Source organism: Piliocolobus tephrosceles, chromosome 1, assembly GCF_002776525.5.
Source record: "Piliocolobus tephrosceles isolate RC106 chromosome 1, ASM277652v3, whole genome shotgun sequence".
Lineage (NCBI taxonomy): Eukaryota > Metazoa > Chordata > Mammalia > Primates > Cercopithecidae > Piliocolobus > Piliocolobus tephrosceles.
In genome coordinates, this window is record NC_045434.1 from 215,814,155 (window position 1) to 215,827,778 (window position 13,624).

General features: G+C 56.0%; 1 protein-coding gene across 1 annotated transcript in view; it reads left to right on the forward strand.

The window, feature by feature from the left end:
• CHD5 (chromodomain helicase DNA binding protein 5) overlaps positions 1-13,624 on the forward strand; it is an 82,671-nt gene that overhangs the window by 30,712 nt on the left and 38,335 nt on the right. Inside the window, exons 8-16 of the mRNA XM_026448155.2 lie at positions 329-495; positions 667-888; positions 2,817-3,023; positions 3,263-3,474; positions 5,531-5,662; positions 5,755-5,863; positions 7,100-7,291; positions 7,377-7,577; positions 13,460-13,597. Coding sequence (XP_026303940.1) covers positions 329-495; positions 667-888; positions 2,817-3,023; positions 3,263-3,474; positions 5,531-5,662; positions 5,755-5,863; positions 7,100-7,291; positions 7,377-7,577; positions 13,460-13,597 — 1,580 coding nt within the window. The remainder of the gene's footprint in view (positions 1-328; positions 496-666; positions 889-2,816; positions 3,024-3,262; positions 3,475-5,530; positions 5,663-5,754; positions 5,864-7,099; positions 7,292-7,376; positions 7,578-13,459; positions 13,598-13,624) is intronic.

Consider the following 13,624-nt stretch of genomic DNA (forward strand, 5'->3'; position numbering starts at 1 on the left):
TCCATCCATTTTGTTCATCCATCAGTCCATCCATCCATTTGTCCATCCATTCATCCATCCATCCATTTGTCCATTCATCCATCTATCCATTCATCTTTCTACCCATCCACCCACTCTCTTACCCTTCCTTCCTTCCTTCTTTCCTTTTATCCATCTTCTATCTCCTCACCCTTTTACAACCTCAACCATCAGTCCACTCACACACCCACCTATCCATCCACCGTCTATTATGCATCTACTCTGTGCCTGTCTGGCCTGGGGCGGTGCAGTTGGTTGTGTTCTGGGGGTGCGGATGGGGCCTTCCATGACTGCCTCTCCCCTACCCTAGTTGATGATGGTGACGGCTATGAGACAGACCACCAGGATTACTGTGAGGTGTGCCAGCAAGGTGGGGAGATCATCCTGTGCGACACCTGCCCGAGGGCCTACCATCTCGTGTGCCTGGACCCAGAGCTGGAGAAGGCTCCCGAGGGCAAGTGGAGCTGCCCCCACTGTGTAAGCCTTGGCAGAGCCCCGGCCTGGGAGTGGGGCCACGCCTGGCTCCCCCACCCCTGTGCCCTCATTTGGGGGCAGAATGCGGGGAGATGCTGTGGGGGAGGGAGGGAGTCGAGCCCTGGTGGAGCGGGGACCCCGCCCAGGGTGCCTCCACCTGGCCTCCTCCCCCAGGAGAAGGAGGGGATCCAGTGGGAGCCGAAGGACGACGACGACGAAGAGGAGGAGGGCGGCTGCGAGGAGGAGGAGGACGATCACATGGAGTTCTGCCGCGTGTGCAAGGACGGGGGCGAGCTGCTCTGCTGCGATGCCTGCCCCTCCTCCTACCACCTGCATTGCCTCAACCCGCCGCTGCCCGAGATCCCAAACGGTGAATGGCTCTGCCCGCGCTGTACTGTGAGTGTTCCGCCCGCCCCGCGCCGGACGCCCCGCCCCACCCCAGGAACAGGCCCCCCCCCCAGGGGAAGGCCTGCCCTCCTCAAAAGGCCCCGCCCCTGCCGGCGCCGGACCCGCCACGGTAGCCGATCCCGCAAAGCTCCGCCCGCGCCTTTCGAGGCCACGCCCACTCTAGCTTCCCGGAGTCCCGCTCCGCGTCTGACCCCCCTAGAGACGTGAGGCATGAGGGAAAGGCAGGCAGGTGTGTGGTGATCATGCCAATATCACGACCACTGTTCAGTGACCACGTGCTCTGCAAGGACTCCACATCCATCATAGTATCCTTTAACATTACTGAGTATTCTGGCACCACGCATTTTGTTATTTCCTTTTCAGATGAGAAAACTGAGGCTCAGGGAAGCAGAGTGACCTGCCTAAGGCCACACAAGGGCCAAACTGTCCCCTCAGATTCAGGTCCCTGGAGCCACCCCAGACCTGGCTCCTGTTCCGAGGCTGGGGATAGGGAGAGGTTAGGAGGGTCCGAGGGCCAGAGCATCAGTTTCTGCAGGAATTCGGGCACCCCCATCCCTCACCCCCCAATCACAGTAGACATCGGAAGGCCCCTTGCTCTGAGCTGTCTGCCCTGCGCCCCGCGGTGCCAGATCCCCCACCCCTCAGGTCCTGGGCTGTGCTGCCTTTAGCCCTGGGCTGTCCTGTGTGCATTTGGGCTTGTGTTGTGTGTGTTTGTGTGTGCGTGCATCCGCGCGCATACTTGTCTGTGTCTGTGTCGGGGTCAGGGGAGGACCCTTTTGAGGGGTGCAGCCTTCCGTGCTTTCCTAGGATTCATGGAAGGTCCTGGGGATGGGAGGGAGGCAGGAGTGGAGTTCCTCTCAGCTTCTTCCCTGAGGAGTTGGGATGGGGGTGGGAGGGTCCCCTCTTCCACTCCCCCCAGAGCCAGTGGAGGAGCCTTTCCTGCCTCCCATGTCCTCCTCCTTCTCTGCCTCTTGGCCTTTGCTGTCACCAAGGCCAAAGGAAGGCTGGCTGTGTGGTGTACCTTGCACCTCCAGAGTGCCTTCAGGTGTGATGTGGCACCACAAACCTGGTAGGTGGAGGAAGGGGTGGGCCATTTTACAGCTGGGAAAGCAGGCTCAGTAGGCTTGGACAAGTTTCCAAGGACAGATGGTAGCAGAGCTGGGACCTGCTGTCCCCAACAGAGCTGTCTCCCCGAATCAGTCACCCCTGACCCTGTCTAGCCAGGCTCAGCACCGCCTCCATGGAGGGCCAAGGCTGCTCCCACCCATCTCAGGGCCCAGGTGGTGGGGTTTGTGGCGGTTGCATTTCTCACCTTTGCCAGCCAGCAGCTCACTCTCACCCTAACATCGGTCAGGGCCCGTGCAGTGTGTCTGTGGGCTGCCAGAAATGGGGCCTCATGGTCCCAGCCTAGACGCACAGTGCTTGGGTGCAGCCCTGCCCCGGGTGAGGGATGGCGGATGGGGGGCTGCCGTGTCCCTGAGCTCCAGCACGGGGCTTATGCTCCCTGGGTGCTTGGGGGTCACACAATGATGTGACCTCTTTTCAGGGGGCAATGGGAAGACCTAATTCTGCTCCCTGCTCTGCTGTCCCTTGCCGAGTGGGCCTCAGTTTCCCCCTCTGTCGTGTGCACATGGCAGTCTTACCTACCCTGGCTCGGATATTCTGGGTGCTGATGAGTTTACCACTGAGTGAAAGGGCCACATGGTCTCCCAGACCCCCACTGCCCGTTTCCTGTGTGCATGACCCATGCGGCTCCTGAGGACGGGGTGGATGTCATGGCGTCACAGTGGTGCTGTTCTGACCTGGGGACAGTGGCACTGATGGGAGGGAGCTTGCGTGGCAGCCTGCTGTCATGGGAGTCTCAGGGCGGGGCCCTACAGCTGAGCCCCACCTTGGGGACCCTTCTCTGTCCACAGTGCCCCCCACTGAAGGGCAAAGTCCAGAGGATTCTACACTGGAGGTGGACGGAGCCCCCTGCCCCGTTCACGGTGGGGCTGCCTGGGCCTGACGTGGAGCCCAGCCTCCCTCCACCCAAGCCCCTGGAGGGCATCCCTGAGAGGGAGTTCTTTGTCAAGTGGGCAGGGCTGTCCTACTGGCACTGCTCCTGGGTGAAGGAGCTACAGGTGAGTGCCAGCAGGGTGGCTGTGCCAAGGCCCAGGACCTGGTGAGCCCTGGACCCTCCCGGGCTGACGGGAAGGGGCTGAAGCGCCTCTGACCGAGGGGTGCCATTGGGAGTTGTGGTGGTGCTGAGCGGGAGGATTGTTCTGCCTGGGACCCGGGCTGGGGCTAGGGGAGCTGGGTAGGGAGACGCAGAGGGCCATGGCTCATCCCCTTTCTGTGGCTCGCGCCCGTCTGTGAGCAGCTGGAGCTGTACCACACGGTGATGTATCGCAACTACCAAAGAAAGAATGACATGGATGAGCCGCCCCCCTTTGACTACGGCTCTGGGGATGAGGACGGCAAGAGCGAGAAGAGGAAGAACAAGGACCCCCTCTATGCCAAGATGGAGGAGCGCTTCTACCGCTATGGCATCAAGCCAGAGTGGATGATGATTCACCGAATCCTGAACCATAGGTGTGTGCCTGCAGCTGGCTACCCTCTCTGCCCATCACTGGGGCCGGGCCGCATCAGCTCCTTTGCTCTGTAAAGTGGTGCAGGGCAGGACACCAGGACCCTTGCTTTGGGGCTGCTGTGCAGAACCACATGTGGGCACAGCAGGGGCACAAGGAAGGGGCCTAGGGCTCCCAGTGCTGGAGATCTGCCTGACCTGCTGGAGGGGCCGTCCCATGCATGCCTGCACACTCATGCACACGTGTTCACACCCTTGGGGGGTCGGGACCCTCGTGCTGGGTTAGTGCTTGATACCAGCAGGAGGGTTCTGAGGACGCGGGAGGCCCGAGGTGTGGGGTTACGTCCACATTTCCCACACGTTTGTAATAGTAGCTGGCTGTACTGACCACTGCCTCCTGGGAGAGAGGCGTTTCTTTTATCTCTGTTTTAATGATGTGAGAATAGGCACAGCAAGGTTAAGTCACTTGCCAGAATCACACAGCCACGGAGTGGAGCTGGGATTTGAACCCCATGCTTTCTGACTGCAGGACCTACTTTCTTAGCCACTGTTGCACCCCCCAGTGCCCCAACAGCAGCTCTTCCTGGAGCAGTCTGGCAATTCCCTGGGATGCCGTAGCAATCAGAGGCTGCAGGAGGCTGGGACAAAGAGCCAGAGGCAGGAGGCCCGTGGGCTTTGGTTTTGATTTGGTGGGTGATGGGAACTCCTGCTGATTCTTGAGTTTAAGGGCTTGAGAACTGGTGGTGGCTGACAGATGGGCCTTGGGGTGGGGCCCAGAGTACCTGCTGTGTGGTGGCAGCTTGGAGCTTATGCTCCCCAACCTGGCTACCCTGTGGCCTCTGCCTTTGAGGGGCTTAGGATCGGTGGCCTCTGCCATTCAGTGCTTCTGGCTTCAGGCAGCTGTTGGGTAGAGCAGAGGTTAAGAGCCTGAGCCAGATGTTCAGATTTCAGTCCTGGCTCCCAACTGCTGGGCTTTGAGGCCCTTGTAGGGAACAGGCTGCTGCACAGGTGACCGGAGCTTGCCAGAGGCTGGCTGTGGGCAGTCTTCAGAAGGACGGGCGCGGAATTTGTAAAAGCTGCCCTTTCAACTATGGGACACCCACGTTTTTCCTCCCCAGACCTTCCTGAGAATGACCTTCAAGGGTCAGTTCCTGTGGGAACCTGAGCCCAGCAATGAAATGGCCAACGGTTTTCTACCTCTACTAAATTGCATGCTAAAAATATACATGGTAGTTTTTCTCTCTGCTCCAAAGTGGGACAGGTGAATCTCCCCTGGATTTATTCCCCCAGCCTGCAAAACAATCAATTACGTATTGGAAAACAAACAAACATCGGTTTCTGTGGTAACTGGGGATTGGTCTTTCTCTTTATGGCCCCCAGGCCCGCAGCAGCCGCTGCCCACCGGGCCTGTGTGCCTCCTCGGCACTGCTGTGTGGGGTAGCCATGTCCCGGCCCAGCCCTGCAGCACTCCTCTGGCCTGGTTGCCTTAGCCTGGGCGGGTGGGAGGCCCTGAGGACCCTCCCAGTGGCCAGAATCAAGCTGTGTGCTGCTGGGCTTGGCCACTGGGTCCTTGTGTCCCCGGAGGAGACCACCTCACATGCAGGAATTGCGTCCTTATCTGCTTTGCAGAGACAGCTCCTCACCCTACATGGCTACTGCATGAGTCCTCCCCATATTTTAAGTTAGAAAACTGAGTCCATTGGCAGGAAAGAGAACTTTCCACACACTCAGAAATCCAGAACTCCTGTGAAAATCCAGATCCCGTGACAAATGGGATTCATCCCTGCCACAGAGGCTGCACAGGATGCGGGAGGCTGGCTGGTTGCTCCTCTGTTAGCTGGCCTCCGTGTCCTTCTCTGGCTCTGCCCCGTCCCCCTCTCATTCGCTGTGTGGCCCCAGGCAAGCCGCTGCACCTCCCTGGAGCTTCTGCCTTCGTCCCCTCCTCCTGGCTGGGCCCAGCATCCGAGGTGACCCTGGGTGTGAGTGGCTCTGCATCCTGGGAGGTTCATCAAACCCGTGCTGTGGCGCCCTGAGCGACCCACATTGTTCACTGTGTTGCAGCTTTGACAAAAAGGGGGATGTGCACTACCTGATCAAGTGGAAAGACCTGCCCTATGACCAGTGCACCTGGGAGATTGATGACATCGACATCCCCTACTACGACAACCTCAAGCAGGCCTACTGGGGCCACAGGTGGGCCGCAGGGATCCGGCTGCTGGGCACAGGCTGCCGGGGTCTGCTCCTGGGCTGAGTCTTGCTCACCTGCATCCTCTGCCTTTTCCTAGGGAGCTGATGCTGGGGGAAGACACCAGGCTGCCCAAGAGGCTGCTCAAGAAGGGCAAGAAGCTGAGGGACGACAAGCAGGAGAAGCCGCCGGACACGCCCATTGTGGACGTGAGTTGTAGGGGCGGTTGTTGGGGCGCAGCAGTGGGTGGGGTTGCCAGGGCCTGCCCACCCCAGACTTGAATGTGCAGGGGGTGTGTGTTCTCAAAGGGACGTTTCCTTGGGCCCTTTTGGCTTATGCAGACAGTGTCATGCCCACGTAGGCTAGGACAGCTGCAAGGCCCCTCATAGCACTGCAGCTGACACGCTACTTACACACCACTCTCACCTGGGAGGAGACCCCACTCACTCAGCAGAGCTCTCTGGGTGTCCACTAGCGCCTGGCCCTGGGTTGGCCCTGAGGAGACGAGGGCCCATGAGCCCTGGGCATCTGTTTCAGAAGACACACTGTCTTCTAGGGGCCCTTGGCGGGTATCCACAGAACACAGAGGGCCTGGCCTGGGACTATCAGGCGCCTGTCAGATGCCGAGGAAAGGCAGATGGGCCTGGTCCATTGGGAGGACTGCATGGGGCCAGTGACCTTGAGCAGGATCAAGAGGCAAATGGGCTGGGCGTGGTGGCTCATGCCTGTAATCCTAGCACCGTGGGAGGCTGGGGTGGGAGGGCCGCTTGAACCTAGAAGTTTGAGGCAACATAGTGAGATCCCACCGCTACATAAAATTTAAAAATTAGCCAGGCATGGTGCTGTGCCTGTGGTCCCAGCTACTAGGGAGGCTGAGGTAGGAGAATCCCTTGAATCCAGGAAATTGAGGCTGCAGTGTGCCATGATCGTGCCACTGCACTCCAGCCTGGGCAACAGAGACTCAGTCTCAAAAAAAAAAAAAGCAAATATCAAATGCCTGAATCAAGTGGAGGAGCCAGTTATTGGGGGCGTTGAGAATGCCCCAGATAGACGTTCGTTTTGTTGTTCATCCAAAAAATAGTGAGTAAGTGACCACATGTCCCAGGCCCTGGATGGTGCTCAAGAGGAGGCAGTGAGCAGGACCAAGGTGGTGATGACAGCCTGGGCTCAAAGTCAGAGAATTCAACAGTTGGGAAATTTCCCTGATAGGAGAAGTACGGGGCTGCCATGGGAGGACACTGCGGGAGCACTTCAGCCAGGCTGGGAGTCAGGGAGGGCTTCCTGGAGGAAGAGGTATTCCATCCAAGAACTGGAAAAGAGTTAGGAAGACAGACAGGAGAGGGAAGAGTGTTCCAGGCAGAAGGAATTGCATGTGCGAAGGTCTGTAGTGTGGACTCTGGTGGCCCAGGATCTGGGGCGTGTCTGAACCGCTGCCTCCCCTGCAGCCCACGGTCAAGTTCGACAAGCAGCCGTGGTACATCGACTCCACAGGCGGCACGCTGCACCCGTACCAGCTGGAGGGCCTCAACTGGCTTCGCTTCTCCTGGGCGCAGGGCACTGACACCATCCTGGCCGATGAGATGGGTCTGGGCAAGACGGTGCAGACTATTGTGTTCCTCTACTCCCTCTACAAGGAGGTGGGCAGGCGGGGCAGGTGGCCAGGAGGGGTGGCCAGTCCTGGCCAAGGGCAGCTGGTCTCACGGCATTGGCCTCTTTCTCCAGGGTCACTCCAAGGGGCCCTACCTGGTTAGTGCGCCCCTCTCCACCATCATCAACTGGGAACGCGAGTTTGAGATGTGGGCACCCGACTTCTATGTGGTCACCTACACGGGGGACAAGGAGAGCCGCTCGGTGATCCGGGAGAACGAGTTTTCCTTTGAGGACAACGCCATTCGGAGTGGGAAGAAGGTGTTCCGTATGAAGGTGAGGGCTCGCCATCCTTGGAAGGACGGTAGGAAGACCCTGGGTCTGGTTCAGGGACCACAGGTGCCCTGCACTCCTTTGGGGTCCCTCAGCCTGGGAGGGCTACTGAGGCTGGCAGGCTCTGAAGGACTTGTCCTAGAGGCTGAGTTACCGCCACGTCAGTTTTCTGGGGCTCCTGTAACAAAGTGTCACAGACAGGCTGGCTTCAGACAGCAGAGATGTATTCAGTCACAGTTCTGGAGGCTGGAGGTTGGAAATCAAGGTGAAGGCGGGGCGGCGTGCCTCTGGAGGGGAGAACCCTCCCTTCCTCCTTCCAGCCTCCTGGTGGCGGCAGGAGTTCACTGGCCTGCAGCCGTCAAGTCAGTTTCTGCCTCTGTTAGCACATGGGGTTTTCCCCTTTGTGTCTGTTTCTCATCCTATAAAGACGTCATTCATACTGGATTTTTTTTGTTTTTGAGACGGATTCTCGCTCCGTCACCCGGGCTGGAGTGCTGTGGCCGGATCTCAGCTCACTGCAAGCTCCGCCTCCCGGGTTCCTGCCATTCTCCTGCCTCAGCCTCCCGGGTAGCTGGGACTACAGGCGCCACCACCTCGCCCGGCTAGTTTTTTGTAGTTTTTAGTAGAGACGGGGTTTCACCGTGTTAGCCAGGATGGTCTCGATCTCCTGACCTCGTGATCCGCCCGTCTCGGCCTCCCAAAGTGCTGGGATTACAGGCTTGAGCCACCGCGCCCGGCTCATACTGGATTTAAGGCCCACCCTAATCTAATATGACCTCATCTTAGCTACTTATTTTATTTACTTATGTTTTTGAGACACTGTATCGCCCAGGCTGGAGTGCAGTGGGGTGATCTCGACTCACTGCAACCTCCCCCTCTTGGGTTGAAGTGGTTCTCCCACCTCAGCCTCGAGAGTAGCTGGGACTCCAGGAGTGTGCCATCACGGTCGGCTAATTTTGTATTTTTTGGTGGAGACGGGTTTCACCACGTTGGCCAGGCTAGTCTTGAGCTCCTGAGCTCAAGTGATCTGCCCTTCTCGGCCTCCCAAAGTGCTGGGATAACAGGAGTGAGCCACTGTGCCTGGCCCCAAGTAATTATTATTATCGTCATTATTATGAGACGGAGTCTCATTCTGCCACTCAGGCTGGAGTGCAGTATGGCATGATCTCAGCTCACTGCAACCTCTGCCTCCGAGTTCAAGCAGTTCCCATGCCTCAGCCTCCAGAGTAGCTTGGACTGCAGGCATATGCCACAATGCCCAGCGAATTTTTTGTATTTTAGTAGAGACGGGGTTTCACCATGTTGCCCAGGTGGTCTCGAACTCCTAAGCTCAGGCAATCTGCCTGCCTTGGCCTCCCAAATTGTTAAGATTACAAGTGCGAGCCACCATGCTCAGCCTAGTGTTATTATTATTATTATTACTATTATTATTATTATTATTATTATTTTGAGACAGGGTCTTACTCTGTCACCCAGGCTAGAGTGCAGTGATGTGATCATAGCTCACTGCAGCCTTGACCTCCGGGAGCTGGGACTATAGGGACACACCACCACACCCAGCTAACTTTCAAAGTTTTTGTAGAGATGGGGTCTCCGTTATGTTGCTCAGGCTGGTCTTATACTCCTGGGCTCAAGTGATCCTCCTGCCTCAGCCTCCCAAAGCATGGGGATTATAGGCATTGAGCCACCATGCCTGGATAACTAATTCTATCTGCAAAGACCCTATTTCCAAAAGAGCCTCTGGGTGGACATGAATGTTGGGGGGACACTATTCAATGCAGTGCACCAGCCGTGTGACTTCGGGCAAGTCACGTGGCCTCTCTGGGCCTCAGTGTTTTCTCAGCAAAATGGAGTTAACAGACACACCCCACAGAGTCAAGTGAGTTAGTAAGCACGAGGTCTCATGGTGCCGTGAAACCCTACGAGGTCTTGTTAAAGCACAGTCTGTAACCCAGCAGTGCTGGGGTGGGGCCCGAGCCTCTGCATTTCTTTTTCTTTTTCTTTTTTTTGAGATGGAGTCTCACTCTGTCGCCAGGCTGGAGTGCAGTGGTGCGATCTTGGCTCACTGCAACTTCTGCCTCCCAAGTTCAAGCGATTCACCTGCCTCAGCCTCCTGAGTAGCTGGGACTACAGGTGCATCCCACCACACTCAGCCACTTTTTGTATTTTTAGTAGAGACCGGGTTTCACATGTTGGCCAGGATGGTCTTGATCTCTTGACCTCATGATCCGCCTGCCTTGGCCTCCCAAAGTGCTGGGATTATAGGCGTGAGTTACCATGCCTGGCCTGAGCCTCTGTATTTTTATTTATTTATTTTTTTTTTGAGATGGAGTCTTGCTTTGTAGCCCAGGCTGGAGTGCAGTGGCGCGATCTTGGCTCACTGCAAGCTCCGCCTCTCGGGTTCACGCCATTCTCCTGCCTCAGCCTCCGAGTAGCTGGGACTACAGGTGCGCACCACCACGCTTGGCTAATTTTTTGTATTTTTAGTAGAGACGGGGTTTCACTGTGTTAGCCAGGATGGTCTCCATCTCCTGACCTTGTGATCCGCTCGCCTCGGCTTCCCAAATTTCTGGGATTACAGGCGTGAGCCACCGTGCCCGGCCCAGCCTCTGCATTTCTAAACACTCTCCACATTGAGGAGCAAGGACTTGCAGCCATTGGCCCCTAGAAAATGTCAGTGCTACAGCCTTGTTGGCTGGCAGATCCTCTGACAGGCCCTCCAAGTCCCTCATGTCGGCCTCCTCCACTGTCTGCTGGCAGCTGTGGCTCTTAGAAATGCTCAGAAACTGTTGAATGAGTGAATGAATCAATGATCCCACAGGTGACTTTGTAGATGGATGAGCCCCTGGTCATTAGACACGGAAAGAACCTCCCCTGAGCCACGCTGGGACCCTGCTGTGTGCCAGGCACTTTGCTGATTTGGCTCTTCTATTATATTTACTGTTTAATTATTTTATTGTTAAAAGTTGTGGTAAAATACACATAATGTAAAACTTACCATCCTAACCATTTTTAAGAGTACAGTTCAGCTGGGCATGGTGGTGTGCACCTGTAGTCCTAGCTACTTGGGAGGCTGAGGCAGGAGGATTGCCTGAGCCCAGGAGTTCGAGGCTGGAGTGCACCATGATTGTGTCTGTGAACAGCTGTTGCACTCTTGCCTGGACAACATAGTGAGACTCTGTCTCTTAAAAAAAACAAAAACAAAAAGAAAACAGCCAGGCACAGTGGCTCATGCCTGTGATCCCAGCACTTTGGGAGGCCAAGGCGGATGGATCACCTGAGCTCAGGAGTTTGAGACTAGCCTGGCCAACATGGTGAAACCCCATCTCTACTAAAAATACAAAAATTAGCCAGGCGTGCTGGTGCACACCTGTAATCCCAGCTACTCAGGAGGCTGAGGCCGGAGAATTGCTCGAACCTGGGAGGCAGAGGTTGCAATGAGCCGAGGTCGCGCCATTGCACTCCAGCCTGGGCGACAAGAGCTAAATTCCGTCTCAACAACAGCAACAACAAACCAACCAAAAAAAAAAAAAAAAAAAAAAACCAGTTCAATAGTGTTAAGTACATTCACGTTGTTATGCAACCAAACTCCAGCACTCTTTTCATCTTGCAGGATGGAAACTCTGTCCCCATTAAACATGACCATCCCCACCACCTCCAGCCTCTGGCAGCCACCAGTTTACTGTGTGTCTGCACGAGGTTCACTACTCTGGGTACTTCCTATGAGTAGAATCGGGAAGCATCTGTCGTTTTGCGATTGGCTCATTTCACTGAGCAGAATGTCCTTGAGGTTCATGCATGTTGTAGCACGGGTCAGAATTTCCTTCCAAGGCTGGAGAACATCCCATCACGTGGATAGACCACGTTTTGTTGATCTGTTCATCTGGTGATGGGCACTTGAGTTGCTTCTGGCTTTTGGTGATCGTCGGTAATGCTGATGGGAGGGAATATGAGTGTGCAAATACCCCTTTGGGTCCCTGCTTTCACTTCTTTTGGGTATACACCCAGAAGTGGAACTGCCAGATCACATGGTAATTCTATTTTTGATTTTTTGAGGAACAGACTTAGCTCTTTGAGTTCTCATAGCATTCTTCACCTAGATAGGCGAGGAGACTGACGCTAAAAGATTGTGTGTAAACCCAGGTGCCGCGTGTGGGCAAAGCCTGTGTTGCACGGCATCCGTGGCCCTGTCTGCTCTCTCACAGGCATGTGGGCTGCTGGGAGAGGCAGGTTTGGTGCAGGACAGGACAGGCCTGCATCACTGGGGGGGCCCAATGCAAAATGAAAATGCAGGGCTCGCAGGAAAGCAGCTTTTTCCTTTCTTCTGTGGTCTCTCTGTCAACATGCCAAGGTGTTTTACATTTGTTTTTTTTTTTTTTTTGGAGACAGAGTCTCACTCTGTCACCCAGGCTAGAGTGCAGTGGTGTGATCTCGACTCACTGCAACCTCTGCCTCCTGGGTTCAAGTGATTCTCCTGCCTCGGCCTCCTGAGTAGCTGGGACTACAGATGCCCACCACCATGCCGGGCTGATTTTTGTATTTTTTAGTAGAGACGGGGTTTCGTTCTGTTGGCCAGGCTGCTCTGGAAGTCCTGGCCTCAAGTAATCCTCCCCTTTTTGCCTCCCAAAGTGCAGGGATTATAGGTGTGAGCCACTGTGCCTGGCCTAAATTTGCTTTTTGAAGTCGTGTTCCTTCAGGTGTGGGGATCCTCACCGGGAGAGTGCAGACCCTCACAGGCACCAGGCCCTGTCCTGGAACTTGGTGCATAGACCGTGTGCCTGGCTTCCCCTCCGCACCAGCACCCAGGCCCAGGCCCCCACCAGGGGGAGTAGGGGGACAGCGGTCACCAGGCAGGGGCCGGGGAGCAGGGGAATGAGAACCTGTCCCAGGGAGGCTCCACGTCTCCAGCATACACTCCACTGTCCCCGGGATATTTGTTACAAAACACAAATTCAACAATCATTTGAAATTAATAATTTCAAATCAGCAACCTCAAGGCATTAAACCCCAAGTGCAGGATCCGTTTCTTTGTTCATGTCTTGGCTCTGCCATTTATTAGCCACAGGGATCTGGGAGAGTGCTCCAGCCTGAGGCCCCGTGAGCTTTAAATGGGGTAAAAGGCCAGGTGCGGTGACTCATGCCTGTACATTGGGAGACTGAGGCAGGAGAATTGCTTGAGGCCAGGAGTTTGAAACCAGCCTGGTTAACATCGTGAGATCTCCTCTCTCCAATAAACAAAAATAGCCCTGGGGGCAGTGGGGGATACAGGACACAGTTGAGCTCATATGTTTTGTTAGGATGAGGTGAGAGTGGAAAGGAAGTAATAAGCCCGGAGCCAGGGCTGGTTGAAGTGGCTCATGCCTGTAGTCCCAACGCTTTGGGAGGTTGAGGCGGGCGGTTCACTTGAGTTCAGAAGTTTGAGACCAGCCTTGGCAACATGGTGAAACCCTGTCTCTACAAAAATACAAAACTTAGCTGGGTGTGGTAATGTGTGCCTGCAGTCCCAGCCACCCGGGAGGCTGAGGTGGGAGGACTGCTGGAGCCACCTCACCTGGGAGGTGGAGGTTGCAAGTGAGCTGTGATCGTGCCACTGTACTCCAGGCTGGGGGATGAGAGTAAGACCCTGTCTCACTGGTGGTGTTACGAGCGGAGGCCGTTTCTTCTTGTCCACGCCACCCTCTCTCAGGGCTGTGCTCTGGGCCTCAGTTGATGCCCCTCTGCTTGGTGGCCAGCATGTGCCCCTCTGGTGCTAGGCTGGCTGGCCCAGGGCTCCCTGGAGCCTTTGTGTGTTCCTGTGCACACCTCCTTCTTGGCTGTTTGTCTCCTGGGATTGTGATCCGCTCTGCTCCCAGCTGTCTCCTCCCCAATGCCCCTCTTTTCTCCAGAAAGAAGTGCAGATCAAATTCCATGTGCTGCTCACCTCCTATGAGCTCATCACTATCGACCAGGCCATTCTGGGCTCCATTGAGTGGGCCTGCCTGGTGGTAGATGAGGCCCACCGACTCAAGAACAACCAGTCCAAGGTAGGTGGCACCGGCCGCCAGACCCCA